The 21,382-nt window shown below is 37.4% G+C and overlaps 1 protein-coding gene across 7 annotated transcripts in view; it reads right to left on the reverse strand.

Moving 5' to 3' along the window:
• Window positions 1–14,738: 14,738 nt before the first annotated feature.
• Window positions 14,739–21,382, reverse strand: part of LOC131044943 (uncharacterized) — a 148,547-nt gene continuing 141,903 nt past the window's right edge. For 6 of the 7 annotated variants that reach the window (XM_057978432.2, XM_057978434.2, XM_057978433.2 and 3 more), the window contains 2 exons: window positions 16,219–16,300; window positions 15,797–16,114 (listed from right to left, as the gene is read on the reverse strand). In XM_057978432.2, coding sequence (XP_057834415.1) covers window positions 15,987–16,114; window positions 16,219–16,300 — 210 coding nt within the window. In that variant the 3' untranslated portion in view covers window positions 15,797–15,986. Of the gene's footprint in view, window positions 15,332–15,796; window positions 16,115–16,218; window positions 16,301–21,382 lie in introns of those variants that run through there. The other variant, XM_057978429.2, reaches the window with a different exon arrangement.

Consider the following 21,382-nt stretch of genomic DNA (forward strand, 5'->3'; position numbering starts at 1 on the left):
GACATCATAGGTCCTATTATGACATCATAGGTCATATTATGTCATAAAATCCCTTAAGATCAACTATTATGACTTTATACCCCTTAGTAGGACTTGTTAAGAGGTATTATGTCATAACAAGACCTATAATGTCATAATACGACCTATAATGTCATAATAGGTCCCTTTGTGACATAATAGGTCCTTTTGTGTCATAATGCCCCTTAAGAGGACCTATTATGACATTATATCTCTTACTAGGACCTATTATGACATAAGACTCCATAGTAGGACCTATTATGACATAATAGGATCGATTATCATATAATAGGACCTGTTATGTCATATAAGTCCTATAATGTCATAAGACCCCTTAAGAGAATATGTTATGTCATAATTGGTCCTATTATGTTATAAGACCCCTTAAGAGGACCTATTATAACATTATGCCCCTCAGTAGGACCTGTTAAAGGGTATTATGTCATAAAAGGACCAATTATGACATAATATGATCTATGATGATGTAATAGGTCCTATTATGTCATCGTAGGTCCTATTATGACATCATAGGTCGTATTATGTCATAAAATCCCTTAAGAGAACCTATTATGACTTTATACCCCTTACTAGGACATGTTAAGGGGTATTATGTCATAATAGGACCTATTTTGATATAATAGGACCTATAATGTCATAATACAACCTATTATGTCATAATAGGTCTCATTGTGACATAATAGGTCCTATTATGACATAATACGACTTATTATGTCATAATACGACCTATTATATCATAAGACCCCTTAAGAGGACCTATTATGACATAAGACCCTTTAGTAGGACCTATTATGACATATGTAGAGAAATAAGTTGGTTGGAAGAGAGAGATGGTATGTTTAGATAGAGTTGAGGGGTATTATGTCACAAGAGGACCTATTGTGACATAATAGGACCTATAATGTCATAATATGACCTATTGTGACATAATAGGTCCTATTGTGACATAATACGACCTATTATGTCATAATAGGTCCTATTGTGACATAATACGACCTATTATGTCATAATAGGTCCTATTGTGACATAATACGACCTATTATGTCATAATAGGTCCTATTATGTCATAAGACCCCTTAAGAAGACTTATTATGGCATTATACCTCTTACTAGGACCTATTATGACATTATACCCCTTACTAGGACCCGTTAAAGGGTATTATGTCATAATATGACTAATAATGACATAATAGGATCTATGATGATATAATAGGTCCTATTATGTCATCATAGGTTCTATTATGACATCATAGGTCATATTATGTCATAAAACCCCTTAAGAGGACCTATTATGGCTTTATACCCCTTACTAGGACTTGTTAATGGGTATTATGTCATAATAGGACCTATAATGTCATAATATGACTTATTATGTTGTAATAGGTCCCATTGTAACATAATAGGTCTCATTATGACATAATACGACCTATTATGTCATAATACGACTTATTATGTCACAAGACCCTCTTAAGAGGACCTATTATGACATTATACCTCTTACTAGGACATATTATGACATAAGACCCCTTAGTAGGACCTATTATGACATATGTAGAGAAAGATAAGTTGGTTGAGAGAGAGATATGGTACTTTTAGAGAGAGTTAAGGGGTATTATGTCATAACAGGACCTATTGTGACATAATATGACCTATAATGTCATAATACGACATGTTATGTCATAATAGTTCACATTGTGACATAATAGGACCTATTGTGACATAATACGACCTATTATGTCATAATAGTGTCTTATTATATCAAAAGACCCCTTAATAGGACCTATTATGACATAAGACCCCTTAATAGGATCTATTATGACATAATAAGATCAATTATCACATATTATGACCTACTATGTCATAATAGGTCCTATAATGTCATAAGACCCCTTAAGAGGACCTAACATTATACCCCTTTGTAGGATCCGTTAAAGGGTATTATGTCATAATAGGACTAATAATGACATAATAAGACCTATGATGATGTAATAGGTCCTATTATGTCATCATAGGTCTTATTATGACATCATAGGTCATATTATATCATAAAACCCCTTAAGAAGACCTATTATGACTTTATACCCCTTACTAGGACTTGTTAAGGGGTATTATGTCATAATAGAACCTATTGTGACATAATAGGACCTATGTTATGTAGGTAGGGGGTAAGGGGAGGTGTATAGAGATAGCGAAGATAAAGAGTAAAGAGGACGTGAGAGGACGTGAGAGAGAGGTAGAGACATAGTTTTAGATTTTGGGAGAGAGGGGACAAAGTGAGATAGAAAGGAAAAAAAAGACAAAGAGAAATGTGACTTATATATAAATTTTATATTTCATGTATATATAGCTTATATATATATATATTAAAAAAACAAAAAAAAAAAAAAAAAAAAAAAACGGGATCCCACAAAGTGAGATAGAAAGGAAAAAAAAGACAAATAGAAATGTGACTTATATATAAATTTTATATTTCATGTATATATAGCTTGTATTTTTTATTAATTTTTTTATTTTATTTTTAAAAAAAATAAAAAAGGGGATCCCGTTTTGTTTTTGAAACGGGATCTCGTTTTAGTGTTGATCCCGTTTTTAGATCTAGGCTCGGGATCCCGGAGCTAAACGGGATCCCATTTCAAATTTTGGCTCGGGATCCCAACGGGAAACGGGATCCTGTTTCGTTTCTCATGCGGTCCATGAGATTTGCCTTTTTTTTCTAAGTGTAAAACTTCCACACTAAGTGGACACAACTTTGTGCACTTACCCCGCACACAACTACAAACTCTGGACAATGCGGAACCATGGGAACCACGAACCGAGGAGCACCACTATTCCAGAATTTGACTGTCTAGATTGCGGCTCATTCTTGTGATTTACCATCCTACCGCAAGCAGCCTCTCTGAGGTTCTTTGGCTGCCTGTGAAGTTCGGACTCAATGACATTCTCCAAATAATCTATCACCGCTGCAGGGTTGCGGGTGACCGACTTTGATTTAGGTTTGGTTCTTTGATATTCCGGCTTTGGGGGCACAACATGAGAGGAATACGAGAGTTCCCCGAATATATCTACCCACATTTTTCCTTGGAAAGAACCTGAGGAGGCTGCTTCCATCTCCATCTTCTGCAAGAAACCTTCTCTTTCTGACACCTCTGAAGATTTTCGACATTTGGGGGTGTAAAATGAACAATATGATATGCACTTTTGGAGACCTTCTTCCTTAAATGCGTCGCATGTCTAGATTTGTGCGAAAAGGGCATTTAATGACAAGCGCCTATCCACACGTATGCCACTTCATTTTCCAAGTTGCAATTAATTCTAAAAAAAGATAAGCACCACCATCTGTGTTTCCCAAGAAGATGCTTATTCAGTCCATCGTTACTTCGAGCCACTTGAGGCGATCTGTTTGTCCGAACAAATCTCCCCATTAAGGAGAGTATCTGAAGCTAGCGAGGCTCGCATGAATCATAACAGACCTGTGGGTATTCTGCCTTATATACGATGTACCTATATATACGTGTGGCGTCTAAGGACACCGCTTCTCTTTTCGAGGTACTAGACAAGGCATATGCAACCTTCGAGCTCGACTTCGTCTACTTGTGTGATTTTATGAGAAAAGACAATTGCGTAACAAATCGGGAGCATTGGCTTTCCATTTCATTCATTACATGGAGCTGAAAATCCACTATAAATGTCTTTTCAAACATTCTTTTGCACAATATCCAGCTCAACAACGAAGTTTCCTAAAAAATGCATACTCCTGTCAGGCTTACCAATATCAAGGTTCAAGTCGCTTTCTTAGGCAATATCTCAAACCGAAGGTTACAGGGGGTGACATGACGTAAAAATCCTCTGATCATTGCTGCCATCAAATGGGTGCTTGGGGAGGACTTCATTGACGACGTGGATAGAAACCGTGTCAACACAGATATGTGCTCACATTTTGTGGCTTCATTATTAGATGTCGGGATGACTGGTTATCTAACCTAAGAGCTAGCTAAAGCATTGTTCCCTCTAGAGTATCTAGGTGGTCTAGAGGACATTGTGGCGTACTAAGTTCCTTTCAGAGGTTTACCTCTGGCCTCAGATCTGCAGCGTTTCATCACCCTCGGTGAGGAGGTGACTTGGTATCTGCTAATAGGTAGCCTAAAGACCATGTTGTTGTCCTCCCATCGCTTTCGAGCGGAGCTTGCCGCGGAGTTCCTCTTCTGAGTTCATCTGATAGTGCTTGTTCCGGTTGGCACCGAGTGATACACTGAATTCAGAGAATACATCTTCCCGCGGATCTTGACACTGCATGTTCTCCCTAACTTGGTGCTTGTGTCAATAGCTCAGGAGCTCGGCGACGACTCTGGCCACGAGTGGTCGGAGGGAGATGATGCTAAAGATGAAGATGACGACTTTGGCCACGAGTGGTCGGAGGGAGATGATGTCGAAGATGAAGATGACAAATCCGAATTCCGGATGGATGAGGAGGAGGATGAAGAAGATCGCTGAGATACTGCCACCCTGTTTCAAAAGTTTGTCTCTTTATTTTTCAAAAATAGGTCGCAGGCCTTCTGCATGTATTGTACCAAGATACTTATAATATAATGATTTCCTTTAGCTTGCTCAAGGTGTATCTTGTGGCTCACATTTTCTTTTTGGGAAAGCATGAAGAAACATAATTAAATAAATAAGGCACGCTAAAATACATTATTTACATTATTTTACATTAGGAAATTTGCTGCTAGTGAAAGGGTTTAAGATGAAACCCATTGACCGGGATTCCGAGAGATTCCCCTTGCATATTTTGGAGATCAAAAGCATTAAAACCCTTGCAATTCGTAATGCGGAAGGGTCCCTCCCATAAACCATCAAATTTAGCATGTTGACCGGACTTGGCTACCCTCTCATTATACTTCAAAACAAGGTCGCCTTGTTTGAATCCCAGGACAAAACTTTTCTTATTATCAAACCACCTCTTGACGGTTTGCTGGCGATTTTGAAGGGATAAAAATGCCGCTTCCCTTGCTTCATCTAGCTCCATAAGCTCTTCCAATCTCACCTCCATGGGATCATTTTCGACCACCTCGATAGATTTGAGTAACTGTAAGGCGAGGATCTCCAACGACACGGGGAATAAGGCATCCTTGTCGTCGACCAACTTGTATGGGGAGTTCTTTAGAATTTGCTTGGGCGTGATCCGGTCCGCCCATAATGTGCTTCTCAAGTGGTGATGCCACTCCCTTTTGTGCTTAGAGCCCATCCTTTTAATGAGTCTTATGAGATTCTTGTTAGTGGACTCAACTAGGCCATTTCCTTGTGGATAGTAGTTTGAGGAGGTCCTCAGGTAGATACCTTGACTGAGAGCAAACTGAGTGACTCGTGAGCCTGTGAATGCTCGCGCATTGTCCGATATTATGGTCTTTGGAGGACCATACCGGCACACTAATTCTTCCATAAATGCTATTATCTTTGCCTCTAATGAATTCCTCAAGGGGACAACCACAGACCATCTGGTGAAGTAGTCAGTAGCAGTCAAAATCCACTTGTGTCTGATTGAGCTTGGAGGGTTGATCATTCCTATTCAATTGAGACCCCATTGAGCAAAGGGTTCTTCCACCATTATGGGCCTAAACGGCATTGTCGCCTTTCTGTACCTACCACTGTAGTAATGGCATTCTTTGCATTCTCTTACCAGAGAATGTGCATCTTTAAACATAGAGGGCCAAAAGTACCCAGCGCGGGTGATCTTAATGATGGTGGTTTGCGCTGAATAGTGGCCTCTCGATCATCCATAGTGGAATTCATGTAGAATCTTACCAGCTTGGCCTTGGTCCACACAGCAAAGTAGGATTCCATCAAAATTTCTCTTAAGAAGAACTCCTTCCACCAGGTAGAAGCTGTTGTTTTGCATCCTGTAGAATCTCTTCTTTTTGGGAGGTAGGTCCATAGGGAAAATTCCAGTCTTCATAAAATGTTTCTGATTCTCCATCCAACATGCTTATGTTGGTTCAGAGGCGACCATTACAACTTCCTCTGTAGTAGTCTTGGCCTCTTGAGGGTCAGTCTCTTGGGCTATATATTCACACAAGCCTTTGCCGCAAATTACCTTGGTGGGTCTGACATCAATGTCATATTCTAGGATTTTGGTAATCCAGTTTGCTCTCTTCTCTTTAATGTCACCTTCCATTATATATTCCCTGACTGAAGGGTGGGCAACATACACAATAGTTTTATTATAGGTGATAAAATGCCTGATCTTTTTTAGGCCCTTGAAAATGGCCAAAGCTTGCTTTTCAACAAAATTATATTTGGCCTCATATGCTTTCAGAGTTTTGGAATGGAAAGCTATGGGATGCTCACCTCTTTTGTCTGCATCTTTCTGGGTTAGAACCACGACAATGCTATAATTGCTAGAGAAAACATGCATTATAAAATCCTTGGACATATCAAGGTTGGAGAGTACGGGAGTTGAGGATATGACATCTTTGATCTTCTCGAATGCCTCTTTAGCCTCAAGAGTCCATTTAAAATGCATTTCCCTTTTAAGCATTAGAGTGATGCACCTTACCATCCCAACAAAGTCTGAGATAAAGTGGCTAACAAAGTTAACTTTACCTAGGAAGGACTGAACGCCCTTCTTGTTGACAGGAAGAGGAAGATCCTTTATTTCCTTCACTCGATCGGGATCGATGGAGACCCCTTCTTTTGACACTACGTGTCCCAGTAATTTTCCTTGCGGGGCCCCAAAGATGCATTTCTTTGGGTTTAATGAGATGCCAAATTCCAAACACTTCAGGAACACTAGCTCAAGATGATCGAAGTGATCTTCTTTATGCTTTGAAAACACGGTCAAGTCATCCAAGTAGATGAGGATGATTTTGTTAATGAGCTCCTTGAAAGCCAGATCCATAGCTCTCTGAAAAGTGGCGCCAACATTTGACAACCCAAACGATATTTTTTGATAAGCAAATGCTCCCCATTTGGTTGTGAAGGTTGTCTTATGTCGATCTTCTGGCTTTACCAATACCTGGTTATAACCCGAGAATCCATCCAACATCGAAAACATCTTCGACCCCGCTACAGTGATTAACAATTGTTCCATGGGTGGCAAAGGGTAATGGTCTTTTAGAGGCTTGGTTCAAGTCACAGAAGTCTACATAGAGTCGAGTATCCCCATTCTTCTTTCTGATTGGCACCAAATTTGATACCCATGTACTGATGGGGTAGACGATCTTTGATTCTATCAATTTCTTCAATTCCTGCGCCATAAGAAACTCAATCTTCGGATTGACAGGTCTCTGCTTCTGTCGAACCAGCTTGGCCCCATCAACGAGCTCAATGGTGTGTTGAATGATGCTAGAATTGTATCCTTTCAAATCCTAATATGACCATGCTAGCATGCCCACGTATTCATCACAATATTGAGCCAATCTCTCTCGGTCTTCTGGGGCAACATCCTTTCTGACCTTAAGTATTCTCCCATTCCCTACTGACATTTCGGCATAGTCACCTTTATCAGTCGTGAGTTTTCGCTTGTCATTTTTGACATCATCATGGTCAAACAAATTCTCCAGAGTGATCAATCCATTTGGGAGCTTGTTGGATTTCAATTGAATGATTTGATCCATGTAAGCCTCCTTTGCTTTAGGCTGCAATTGGTCAACAAACTCTCCGGAGTTTTGAATGAACAAATCAATTTGCTCATCACTCTCAAAACTTACCAGTGGGTGTCATTGTCTGGAATAGCTGGTTGATCACACAGACTGCCTGGGGATTGGCGAGCAGGTCCACAACAAGGTTGAATTGCGACCCAATAGTAGCCATCCGATCAACGAATGCATTTGTCTTTCGAGGAACCCTCTGGTTGATGAAAGCATCGAATCTTTCGATCAGATCCCATGTCCTCTGATGGTAGGATCTCATGCAGACGTGCTTGGCACTAGAGATTCCTCAAACCTGGTGTACAATCAGCTCAAAATCACCCAAAACTTTCAACTTCTTTATGCCCATCCTTTCTGCCAAACTTAGGCCTTGGATCAGCCCTTCATATTATGCTTCATTGTTGGAGCAAGCAAACTATAGGCGGAAAGACCTTAGGATTTGTTCACCTGAAGGCGAAGTAAGGCAAATTCCAATGCCTGAACCTACCTTGCATCTTGCGCCATCGAAGTGTAAGATCCAGGGCACAAAAGTCAACTCTTCCTTAGTTAGCGGATCCTTAGTTAGTTTTGGGATGACTTGATCCTCATCAAAAATACAGTAGGTACCAAGACCTGTGGCATGATAGTTGGAATATGGATCACAATTTATGAATTCATTGAGAAAAACTTCCTACTCTGGTGTAATATCCCCGGTCACCTCTTCATCTTCTAGAAGCTCTACCATTTTTCTCTCTTCATTAGAGATGGAGATATGAGTTAGCTCAAAGTTAAGCATAGCCTGATCCGCTACATGCTCGGTGTGTAGGGGTTCCGAAAGAATTTTGAGCTTAGCACCATGTTGGGTTCAAAGGATGAGGTGAGACCAGTCTAAAGATAGGTAACCTCCTATTTTGGTGGTAAAGTCTCGAGAAAGGTAGAGGCCAAAAACGGGTGGTATGTCAATAGCTACTACTTCTTGAGACACGGTGACACTAGGACACGCAAACAATGTCAGTGGAAGGCTTTTAATAAGACCCACAGTCTGGACCTTATTTCCATCTAGTTGCATAACACCCCTATTTAAAGGCTCATATTTAATATTCAAAACCTCAGCAATTTGCTTAGGCATGACGATGGTGTTGGCACCGAAATCTATCATAGAACTGTGTAAAAGTTAGTCTCCTATTATGAGGGTCAAATAGAAAGGATTTGGTTTAGGCTTACCTTCCACTTGGGATTTAGGAGGTACGACCTCATTTGTCAACACCGTCGGCGAGCGTGGTTGTTCTGCGGGGGGCTGAAATCTTTCTTCGTTGGCTTGCGAAGAACTGACAACATTCCTACCAGCAGGTTTCTCCACCTCTAATAGAGCTTCTTTCAACCGATTCTTCTGCTTTGGGATACTAAGGAGATCCCATAAGGAGACGTTGGTCGAGGCTTTCTTTAGCTGCTCCACCACGTCCAACACTGATGGTACTGATGTCCTTGCCTCTCTTGGCTTATAGGGGATAAACTCCTTTCTTAGATATGTGGTAGAAACCATGGGTTGTTCAGGAACTTTATCTGAGATGAACCTCCCCTACGTGCCTACATTCTCTCTTGTGAAACATCTTTTTGATAGGAGGTCGTAATCCAACTGCACTTGAGGAGCCCCCGAGCTTGATGCGGCTGCGCCATTTGTGAGTACGATGTCTTCGTCCTCCATCTAAGGGAATAATGCATGGTCTGAAGCTATCTTCGTTTCCTGCTCTATTGACATACCTTGCATCTGTGCGATGAGAGACACATTGTCCATGGCAGGGGATGCGTAAACCAAATCATTTGAAGCCACGCCTAGGCTCCACTGATCTGCAATTTTTTGTTGCAAATTGCCTTTTGGGCAATTTCTTGGGGCGTGGGCATTGTTACATGGAAAACACCAAGAATTGGTGTCATCCACTTGATTATTTTGTCCTACGGTCAACTCTTTACTGGTGCTGGGATAAATAGTTTGCAAAGAATTGGGTACTGAAACTATCTAGCCATTTGGCTGACTTGAGGAAGTTCGGTTATTTGCATATTGGTTTTATTGATATGCGGGTCTATTCCCTTGGAAATTTTGTTGGAAAGGAGGTCTAGTGGGTGGGATTGGGGCCCTTTTCAAATTATCGATTTCATTTGAGAAAGATCTCAACAAAAATTTTATATTGTTGACCTCCGCAGCCAGGGAGGAGGGGGAAGGCATATTTGCTTGTTGGGATCTGGGGTACACATACATAGATTGGGGTGCATGCTACGCTTGGCTGGCTCAGGGGCTTGATTTGATAACTCAAGAAAGATCGGCATGAGCAATCGTGGCGCAATCTTTCTAGCATCAATTAGATTGTTTTCTGCTCTGACCGCCAAATCAAACGCATCTAGGAGAGTATTGCCTTCGAGAGATTGGATCATCACGGATATATCTGAATTGAAGGCTTTCAAATAAAAAACAAATGCCATATCCGCAGGTGGATGAGCAGACAACGGTATTCTTTTCTAGGTCCTCTGAAATCTCATATTGAATTTCATCACCGCTTTTTGAGGGGCTCTTTTTATGGTAATCAATTGCTACATTAGGGACGACCTATCAGCCTTGTCGAAAAATCTCTCAAAGAAGTGGTCACCCAGTTGGTCCCAATCGCCTACAGAGTTTGGGCCGAGAGATCTGTACCAATCTAAAGCTTTCCCTTTGAATGAAGCCACAAGCAATCTCAAAGCTACATTTTTCTCTGTAATGTTATGGACGATGCAGACATCGACCACATCTTGTAGGTGTTCCCCAGGTGTCTTGTGACATTCTCCAATGAATTTAGGGACAACCTTTAGAGCGGAAGTGGGAATCGGCCCCCATACTGCAGGCGAAACATTAGGAATGAGAGGGCTCCCGCATTCCAAGTCACAAAATTTCTAGGAGGAATCTGAGCCATTATTACGAGAGTAATCGCAGGGAAAATAGGTGGATTCCGGAAAGAAGTAGTTGCAGGCGAATGGACGCTTACCAGGTGTGGGAGAAGCAAACTGGGATTTAAAGTTGTTTGGCTCTTGGTAACAAGTCTACGGCTCATAAACTTGCTTAGGCTTGTTCAAAATTACGATCCCACCAGGCGTGCCAAAAAAAGAACTGTTGACTCTTAATTTTGTCTTAAACGCTAACAACCTTATGGGAAATTCAGTGATGGGGGACCTTTTGCACAGAACTCACTGAATGACCTCCGGGTTGAAGAAGTTGGCTTTTCATACAATCGGGGGAGAAAAGGGGAAGAAGAAAACTTAAAACAAACAATCTACACTACTTGGGTGATACACCAAAATATTTTGGAAAAGTATTAACAACCTATAAAACCCAGATACATGCATCTTTAAAGCTCATTCAACAATCTACATGCTTAGAACCATTTGAGAGAGTAACTCAACAAAACTCATTCAACATAAATTACATTCACCATTCATCCAATAGATAACAAGTCTCAAAACATAGTTTAATCCATGGAGTCTTACAACATATATCATAGAAGTTATAGATTTTGAAAACAACACAAAAGTCAGTCTATTAAGCTTCAAATAAAACAATCACAAAGGCCATAGGCACAATCTGACATGTCTATCATTCACCAAATTTAATTAACATAAAGGCATCTTCAATGAGCCAAAGTCTAAAAATCTCTCTAAAGTCTGAACCCCTTAAAAGCGGGAAAAAGAAAGCATATATAGAGCCCCTGACTCTTAACCAACAATATGCAGCATCGGCAACATCCTAGTAACCACTTCTGACAGGAAACTCTCAATGTGGCACTCCACGAGACGCTACCTAGCAAAACGACCTTCAAAGTTGTTATCCCAACCACATCATGGCAACCCCTGCACCTATCCAACAAGAAAATCGCGATGCAAACCGCATTCCGGTTCACGAACCACCATGGAAGACACGTAGCGACTTGAGGGAGACCCAAAGTCGAGCGCGAAAAGAGAACCGGATCGTGCAACGCGGGGACACCAAGTGTCACCACCTTTACACGATGGATGGTGGGGCCAAGAAGCATACACCGAGAAAAAGACTTGAGCCACGCGGCAACTCCACATTCTCTCAACTTTGAGCGAGAAAAGTGAGCCACTCAAGACAATGTTGAGACACCACTTGGCATGTATGCTGATGAACGGGAAAACGAGCCGAAAATCAAAAGAAGTCACTACCACTTGACCAAAATGCCGCCAATGAGCAATCCCGAAATAATATTAACAACAGTCAATTGATTATCATTTCAAAGGTAGATCACTCCTCTCATAAAGAGAAATCAAAATGATAACACAACACCACCCAATGGCAAGTTCACATACACCAACACACGGATTAGGGAATAAATCTATCGAACATAGCTATGATGCCAAAATTAAACGCATGCTATTAAGTTTTTTTAATCCTTGATTCGATGATGATATTAATTTATTTTACTATCATGTCAAGAATGATGAAAATCATAAGAAACAACATGCACATTCAATACTAACTTTGAGATGTAAAAAAAGTAATGATATGCATCTCACCACTTATATAGATGGTTTATAATCCATCCAATAGGAGATTATAATATACATAATAGAATTAAATATGAGGACATCAACATCCTAAATTATACATTTTATAATGTTCTTGCAAATAACATAACAATAAGAAAATGAAACCTTTTTCCATATTTTGTGTGATAATGTGCCACTAATAAATCCACTAGTCCTCAATGGTATTTGAGTGTCACTTAACCATGTAGCATCAATAGGTCCATCTCATTATGCTAGGAGATAGTTGTATGAAAACAAAAACAAAAAAACACATGTAAACTAAGGTAAGTATGGCTCTCACACACCTAACACTTTGAAGATAACACAACTATGAACATACACAACCAAGATCTCAACCAAACATACACATACATATTGAGAGTCAATCCTCACTTCGAATACAAAATCTAGCAATAAGGACAACAATCCTAGAGATAAGACATGGAGTGTCATCACAATAGCTCAAAGTGATAAGTCATATTGACTATGCATCACAGTCAAAAGGTGAGTAACTACTAACATTTAAAAACTCCTAGAGTGTGGCATGTACTTCAAAGTTCAAACATATCAATTTTAATTTTCACTTAATTACTAACACTTTGTTGTAACATTGAAATTATTTTAGATTTTGAGCAATGTCAAGAGTCACTCCTTTCCTACTCTTAATGCCTCAAATTATAGGTTCATCAAGCCAAATCACTATTAAGTATGACATAAAAACCAATGCAACAAAAATAGGATATCGTTTTTGGAGAGTCTTAAAAGTTTCTATAGAAAAAGAAATAAATTTCACCATTAACTTCAAAGCAATAAACCCTTAAAAGTTCCCCATAATTCTAAAAAATATTTGAAAAATTAAGAGTACCATTTGGTTCACCCTTTTCAAATAAATTTTCACATTCCATGAATCCAAAAAAAATCCATAATCATGGCTCAAAATAAACTTTTTCAAAATTTCAACAAATTAATTAAACTCACAATAAATTTAATAAATCAATCTATAATTGTAAGCCATGTGCATCCACTAGAGTGGGATGACAAAACATGAAATGAGACCTTCAAAAACTAAGCAAATAAAGAAACATACCTTCAATCCTTGGAATTTAACCAACTTAATGAGGCTTGGAGAGAAAAAAACCAAGTGCAATTTAATATACACCATAATGCACTTGTTCCAATGCAATTCCAAAACTAACCAATCCTTCCAATAAATTTTTTTTATTATTTTTTCAAGAGGGGTTTCGATGAAATAAGATTTTTTTTTGTGGCAAAATGAAGGAATGAATGAAAATACAAATATTTTCTTCCTCTTTCTCATATTCTATCTCTACTTTCCTTTTTCTTTTTCTTTTCCTTTCACAAAATAACATTTTGCAATTAACATAAAATGAAATGTCCTCTTTTTGAAATGGGATTTAATAATAAATAAAAATATAATATAATATAATTAAAATTTAATTAAGTTTAATGAATGGTCAAAAGGCATGAAATGAAGAGTTTTGACTCCCTCAAACATGAGATATAAAGGGAGATCATTTCATTTGAGGAGGACATCCATCAATCACGAATTGAGAATGAAAAAAAATAATTTGAAAATGAATTGTTATTCTCAAAGGCAGCAATCAAGAGTGAAGACTCATTTCTTGTGAAGGGTGGTGACTCATTACTTGTGAAAGGTGGCGACTCCTCCAAGAAATGGATATAAAGGGTAAACCATGTCATTGAGAGAATCATTGAAAAAAATCGATTCATTTGAGAAAACAAACCAACAAGCAGCAAAAGATATTTATCAATTCAACCATTAAACCATCAATCATTCAAATATCCATCATTCAAATATCCATCATTCAAATATCAATCATTTAAATATCAATTATTCAAACATCAACCATTCAAATATCCATCGTTTAAAAATTGAATATCAATCATTCAAACGTCAATCAATTCAGATCATCAATTTAGAACAGCAAATCAGAAACACAATCAGCAGTAAATATAATCAATTCAAGTAGCAATCCTTTATAAAGCTTTCAAATATTATTTGAAGATTAAATTGTCAATCCATCAAGAAATATTAATTTGAGAAGGCAAATCAGTCTAACAAATACATCAGGATATTGGTTTTGAATTCTAGGTAGTACTTGTAAATTGGAAGGACGAAATCCGAAATCCCTTCAGGCTCATGGGCAGGGCTAAGGGTTGGAAGGACGGTGTGTTTCCATGCCCTTGACAAGCTAGGGACAGGGTCCTTGTTATTGACACTGTTGAGTTAGGGACAGGTTCCTTCAATTCAACAGTTTTGCAGTTTTGCAAAGTATTTCAGAGAATTCACAATTTGATCAAATTTGGGTATGGTGCTATGATCTATTGACCTGAAAATATATCACATTTGTAATCTTGGATAAATACTATCATCAGTTTTTTTGAGTGAATATTATTGTTTAAAAGAATATCCCATAAACAAATCAAAAACTATTTTCACATCTCCATTCAAAAATGTTTTTTGTTTTTTAAATTACATCTCATTACTAGTTGTTTGGCAAGGTTGTATCTAAATAATACATCAATTAGAGAAATAACACATGAATATTCAAGATTAACAACAAAATCACCTTTAATACAGAGGATTTAAGAAAATGCACTGTTTACACACTTTGTTGGGTACTACAGCAATACAGACCAACTCAACCTAACAGACATTAGAATGCATCATCTTCATCATGCCATTATTTGTGTGGTTTGAGAATGCTGACTCTTGGTCAGTGTATCTGCTGTCTCTCACTAGAACCATGTTCCAGCATCCTTCAGACATTTTCATGCTGTGCATCTGTTTTCTTGTAAGACAAGACTTTAGCTATGTCTTCTGTCCACTAGATGAAAATAGTCCATGGGCATACACAACAGAGCAAGAAGGGAAGTTCGGATGAAGGAAGATCCATGATAACAATAGCCACATTACCATCAAATCTACTTCAACTACATTACCCTCCAAAGTATAAAACTGCTTGAGGCTCTGTGCACACTTGTGATTGAACCATGGTACAATCATGTTAAAAGGCTTTATTGTCACATTCTCAAAGTTGGAACTGATTTCAGCCCATCTGCAATATTGAAATATGTTTTAATTTGGCACTTCTTATATGCATCACTATGTATTTGTGGTTAATTTCACAAAAAACAATTCACTAAAGAAGAGCTTTAATAGATATAAGCATTTGAACTGGTTAATCATTCATGCAATTAGGACAAGAAGATTCAGTTTCACACAATAAATTTTGGAAAATTTGTTCAATAAGCATTAGTTTATAAAAGTTGATAGTTTTACTATTCACTTCATTTGGTTTTCAGCTTGACGGTTAAAAAAGTCTGATATCTAGGTATCTAAATATCATTTTCCTAATAGCAGACCATCAGAAGAATCTGTTGGGTAAACAAATAGTAAGCGATGGTCCTGGCACATGACATGTAATTTTATTAACATGTAGAAACGATGGTAATTCTTGTAAAGTTCCGGGAACTCATATGGATATTACGTTCATTAATTAATCATGAATTAGACTGCCAAAGACAACCAATCACAGCAAGAACTAATGCTAATTAATAAATCAGAACCACAGATAATAAACATTTGAGGAATCAGTAAGATTTGTTCGGAGATTACAAATGCCATCATATGATCCATAAAAAAGAATGTATGGGTAGATATCTGGCAATATAGTTACTAGGAGTTTCAACTGTATAATATTTCTTAAGGAGTTATTTTTCGATGATAAACTCCTCAATTTTTATACCTGTGTGACGCGCACTTGCCTGTATACTCAAAAGAACTTGATCACCAACCTTCAAGGCTGAAACAGGTATTGTTAACTGTTGCACTTCCCCATCTACAATCAAATGTTTGGATTAGATAGCGCTCATGAATTTGATCTCTGAAGATTATCGCAAATAAATAGGAATACAATTTGGTTAATCAGTTCCAATAAAATACCAGGAGATGGGGGACGAACTAAATTGACTGTTTCTGCATTTTGCAAGAGAATACTGCACCTTGGAACTTCAGCAGATTCAATCTGCAAATATCAGGAAAAAGATTTGTAACTGTTCCTCAACTTCAGGGGCAACTGATGTAAGCCTAGAAAGAAAAACGAAGAAAAGAAAAACTTTTGCTCTAGTCAATAATTTTCATGCGAACTTCTCTAGGATGTTCATCATCGATCTGCAATTCTGTTATATTGCCAAAGCTTATAAAGCAACCTAATTAAATGAAAACCAACTAGTTTCTTGTTTTGAATTTTATTAATTTAAGAGCATTATGCCTGCAAACTGTACCTGGAAAAAGATGTTGCAATACATATTACTAATCGATGATGGTAACTGCAGAAGATACAGAGATAAGCAGAGGTGTTCTAGTTATATGAGGAAGGCCAGAAGCTCCTTGGGCTTTTGCTACAGCCAAAATTAATAGGGATGGGTTTAATCCATGCTACAATTTTCCTAATTCCACACTCATGGTGGATGTTGTAGATTTTCATATGAAAATTTGATGCAATATAAATTAAACAAATGTGTGCCTTCCATTAATATTGAACTGTCCTTTATGGAAGGCTTTGCTAAGGTGGGCTGGAAGTTGACGAAATTTCTCTAAACTTATACTGCGTCGTTTCCACTACAATTGTACCTCACAACATTACCTTGCGTAGAAGAAATATCTGAGGATCTGAACTGGACCCAACAACTACGCAGTCTCAGAGTGAAAGTGCTAAACCCAGTAACTTAGAAAATAGGAGTTTTGTACATTACGATTTGAAATCAGCAATTGAACTTGATTATTTCTACTTACGAATTATAATCACAAGCAACAATATTTAACTATCCATGGATAGGAGGCAATATAGATAATTCAAGGATCAATGCACTTATTATATAGTTAATTCAAGGATCAATGCAATATAGATAGTTAATTTGGGTTACTAATGTGGATGAAATTTGGCTACAGGTATATGATACTGCTGCAGAAATTGGTTATTGGTTGCCTGAGTGTGTAAGATGTTAAGCTGGTTGCCAGCTACTGAAATATACAATGAACTGCAAAAGAGCTTGAGAGGTTGCAAGAAGGCAAAAGGAATGACCACATACAAGAAGCAAATGGCAACAAAATGTTAATAGGAATAATTTGCACAGAAATGTTTATGTGGCCTCATGTTTGTATAAGGTAGCATTTAATGCCTAGCGCAACATGGAAAGCAACAAAGGTGTTTGAAAGGATAAGGAAGAGGATAAGGAGTTTTGTTCTTCTCATTCTTCTTGAGAGCAATATGTACATTCTTTCTTTTGGGGAGGTGTTTTGTCCCACCAGGTTTTCTCCTTTTCTCTTTTTGTGAGAGATTGTTTTGTACATGGGTGCCTAACATAACCTTGTAGTCAAGACCCATCCTTCCATCTTTGCATCTAGTACATTCTAAGTTGCACTTAGGGAGGATATTGATGTCAAGAAGTTTAAACTTATTGGTCACACTAGTTACTTAATTTTACTTAGGGTACACATAGGATAATCACTTTATGTCTCAATTCATAAAATCAAGACACACATCATAATCTTATGTAATCCTATGTTTCACCTTGGTCTATATAACCAAGGAGTTCTCTTTATATTCTAAATCAATTATTCTAATACATTGTAATATATCATTTGCATCCTTTAATAGAATAGTACTATTCTCTCATATTTGATCTCTCTTGTGCTTTAATTGAAACTCCTAGTTCTTAAGTGGCTACATCTTCAACCAAATCATATAGAACATTCTATACCAACTCTTACAAAAGCAGTATAGTTGCATTCATATAAAGAAAGGGTTTATTTTTCAAAGTAGATTAATTAGAAAACATTTAATTGTGGGAGAAAAACAAAAAAATAGAGTAGACTACTTCTGCATTATTTAGATTAAATTGCATTAAAAGACATCATTTAAACCCATGAAAACACTGAAAACAAAGAAAGCATAAGCCCTTGATAATATTAGGAGGCACACAACAACTGAACAAGTTCAACACGAGAACATTTAAACAAAACAAGTCAATGCAATTCAACATTCAAACAGAAATCAAAACAAGCCAAATTCCTCAAGATTAACTCACTTGTGAATCTCTTTTGTGGGCCCCCACTAGGAATTTCACACCAATGTGTTCTAGAGTTCAAGAGGATTGGGTTGGATCCATTTTGAGAGAAATTGGAGGCAATCAACCAATTCGTGAGGCTATAGACCAATCCCAATTTCAAGAGCAAGCTCAAATCCAGAGAGAAATAGAATTAGAGTTCATGTAGCAAGGGTATTTCAAACACAATATCAATGTGTGAACCACTTTTTCACAAACATTCAACAAGATTAAACATTATCCGAGCAGTTGCAACCACAAACATCAATTTACTACAAGAGCTAATAGAAACACTCCATCACATCAATATTACCAACAATAACACTCGAACTCCTACTCAAGGCTATCCATGCCTAAACTCCATTGTCACTCATAGGATCATTCTCCCCTAAGAAGAGGATAGTCAAGCCATTGGTCCCATGCTTCACTAGTTATAGTCACACAAGCAAGAGTGACTTTCCCATTCGCCAAACACATAGTGGCAACACATGTGACATGTAACCTCTCATTTGTGCATAGTAGTGCTACATCAAATTTTACCAATAATAGAATCCTCTAGTTCATCTTGTACTCCAAACATCAATCTTTGGCTAATATTACACCACTAGTCTATCAAAGACACACACCTAAAGAAGTTCTCATTTTGTCTTAGGTTCCACCTTCACAAAATTTTGCCTAAGGTGCATCAAAGGCCCAAGTGGTTTTATTCCACTTTGGATGGTATATACAAAGATGAACTTCCTCAATCAAATGCATGACCTCAAATGATACGAAGTAAATCGCATGCAAAGCAATTGAGCATGTTCACTTTGCTCTTTCATCAGATCTTTTTCTTGTGCCTATACAACAACAATATTTAGAGGCACAAATACAACTTGAATGGAAAATTGCCATGGAGGTTGAGTATTATGCCTCAATGAAGAATCATACCTAGGAATTGGAGCTACCTCTCGATAAACAACACATTGGATGCAAATGGTATATAAGGTCAAGTGCAAAGACAATAGCACTTCGGATAAGTACAAGGCTTGCCTTGTTGCAAGAGGAGATTTGAAAGTGGAGGATATAAACTATGAAGAGACTTTTACCCCTATGGCTAAGATGGTCACGTTTTGGTTCTCTCTCCATAGAATTTCAATTTGGTTAGAAGGTGTATGACATCTACATCAAGATTATCTTGAACAGAAATTGGGTTGATGAGGTTTGAATACTACAACTTGAGGGTTAATAGGAACTTAGTCGTGATCATCTATTCTGTAGGTTGATTACATCTATGTAAAGGCTTAACCAAGCTCCACAAGCCTAGTAGATAGAAATCATATTACAAGTATTACCACAACTCCCCTAGACTTGGTGAGTCCCAAACCAATTCAATCTATCCAAGGCTTGCAAAAGCATGACTCAAGTACTTAGTGAGTCTAACTAGACTCTCCAAACCTAACAAATCCCATCACTGAAACTTGGTCATCATTTGTAAAAGTCAGAAAATAATAGAAAGAAAAAAATACTCAAACTAGCACTCTAAAATGACCACAAACACTCTCAAAATGCATTCATTTCATTTGCAATCATAAGGAAGAGGGAAAAAAAATCATTGGAGATAAAAATCAAAATCCACTAAACCAGAAATTAGCAAACATTTATTGAATGCAATTCGAGAAAGTTTGTCACAGCCCTTACCGCATCAAAGTAGGCTACAAGTGCATTTGGAAGAGCCTACAGTTGATTTGAAACAACTGGCCATTAAGTTGGAGCTAATTTAAAGAGGTATTATCCTATTTTGAATCTTTTTCATTTTGTTTTATTTTTTCTTTCTCAATGTTTTCATTTGTTTAATTTTTCATTTTATAATGATAGAATGAAAATAAGAGAGGGAAAAATGAAGAGAACTTGTTTTTCCTTTTTTGTCTTGATCCATAAAGAATTTTTTAATTTTGAATCCTTTTTTATTAACAAAGCCTGACGTCTTTTTCTAATTTTCAATCGAATTTTTAGCTGCAAATACTAATTGTTTTTACTTTTTCCTAATTTTTATCTTATTTTATGTAGAAAGCCTAAATGGTAATTAGTTTTTCATATATTTATTACTGCAAATACTTCAAAATTACAACTTGATCTAATGTCGAGCCCAATTAGAAAGGGCCTTTTTCTACAAACATGTCATCCCAAGGGCTAAGAAATGAGTGTTGATTCACAAAATTTGTAATTCAAAATTTAGTGGGGTAGACATTAATCAATTCTAATATCACCTCATACAACTATCATATGGAATTGTTACTTTGTGGCTGCCAGAGCCTATTGATATTGTGTGCAAGGTAAAAACTCAATTAGAGACTTTTGACCAACAAAATGAACTAAAAAAGAAACAAAAAGAGATGGTAACCATTCATGGAGACTCTTATTCTTTGATTCCACTGTTGTCTAAATCTTCAAGCACTAGTAGCAATGCCAATGGCAGTGCTAGTGTTGGGTCAAGAGTTCACAAATCCAAATTGAATTCATATATTTACAACACACTACTCCAAGTTCCCAACTATCACTTAAGAGCATGGGTTGGAATAAGGACAAGCATGATACAACACGGAATGCAACTAGAGATTTGTGTAACTATAGCTCCATTCCATTTCACATAGCCGAGTAATCAATTTATTTTATAAATATGTTGTTTGATTTCTTTGTCTCTTGAGTTTTTAAATTTAGGGGATTGCAGAATTTAAACTATGAATTCTAGAATACTTATGTTTGTTTTCTTTGTTTTAAGTCTCCTTATTGGGAAAATCTAGTAGATGCCATTACCATTTGTGGCACGGGACTCAAAGTCCCAAATTATGAAGGAATAAAGGGCTCCATTTTGACTAAAAAAGGTAGTCAATGTGAAGGCCAAAATCAAACAAAGTGAGATATGGAAGAGGAAGGGTTGCACAATCATGATTGATGGTTAGACAAAAAGGAGTAACAAACCACTTTTGAGTTCTCATGTTTCTTCCTCAAGTGGTTGT

This window comes from Cryptomeria japonica, chromosome 1 (genome assembly GCF_030272615.1).
Source record: "Cryptomeria japonica chromosome 1, Sugi_1.0, whole genome shotgun sequence".
Classification (NCBI taxonomy): domain Eukaryota; kingdom Viridiplantae; phylum Streptophyta; class Pinopsida; order Cupressales; family Cupressaceae; genus Cryptomeria; species Cryptomeria japonica.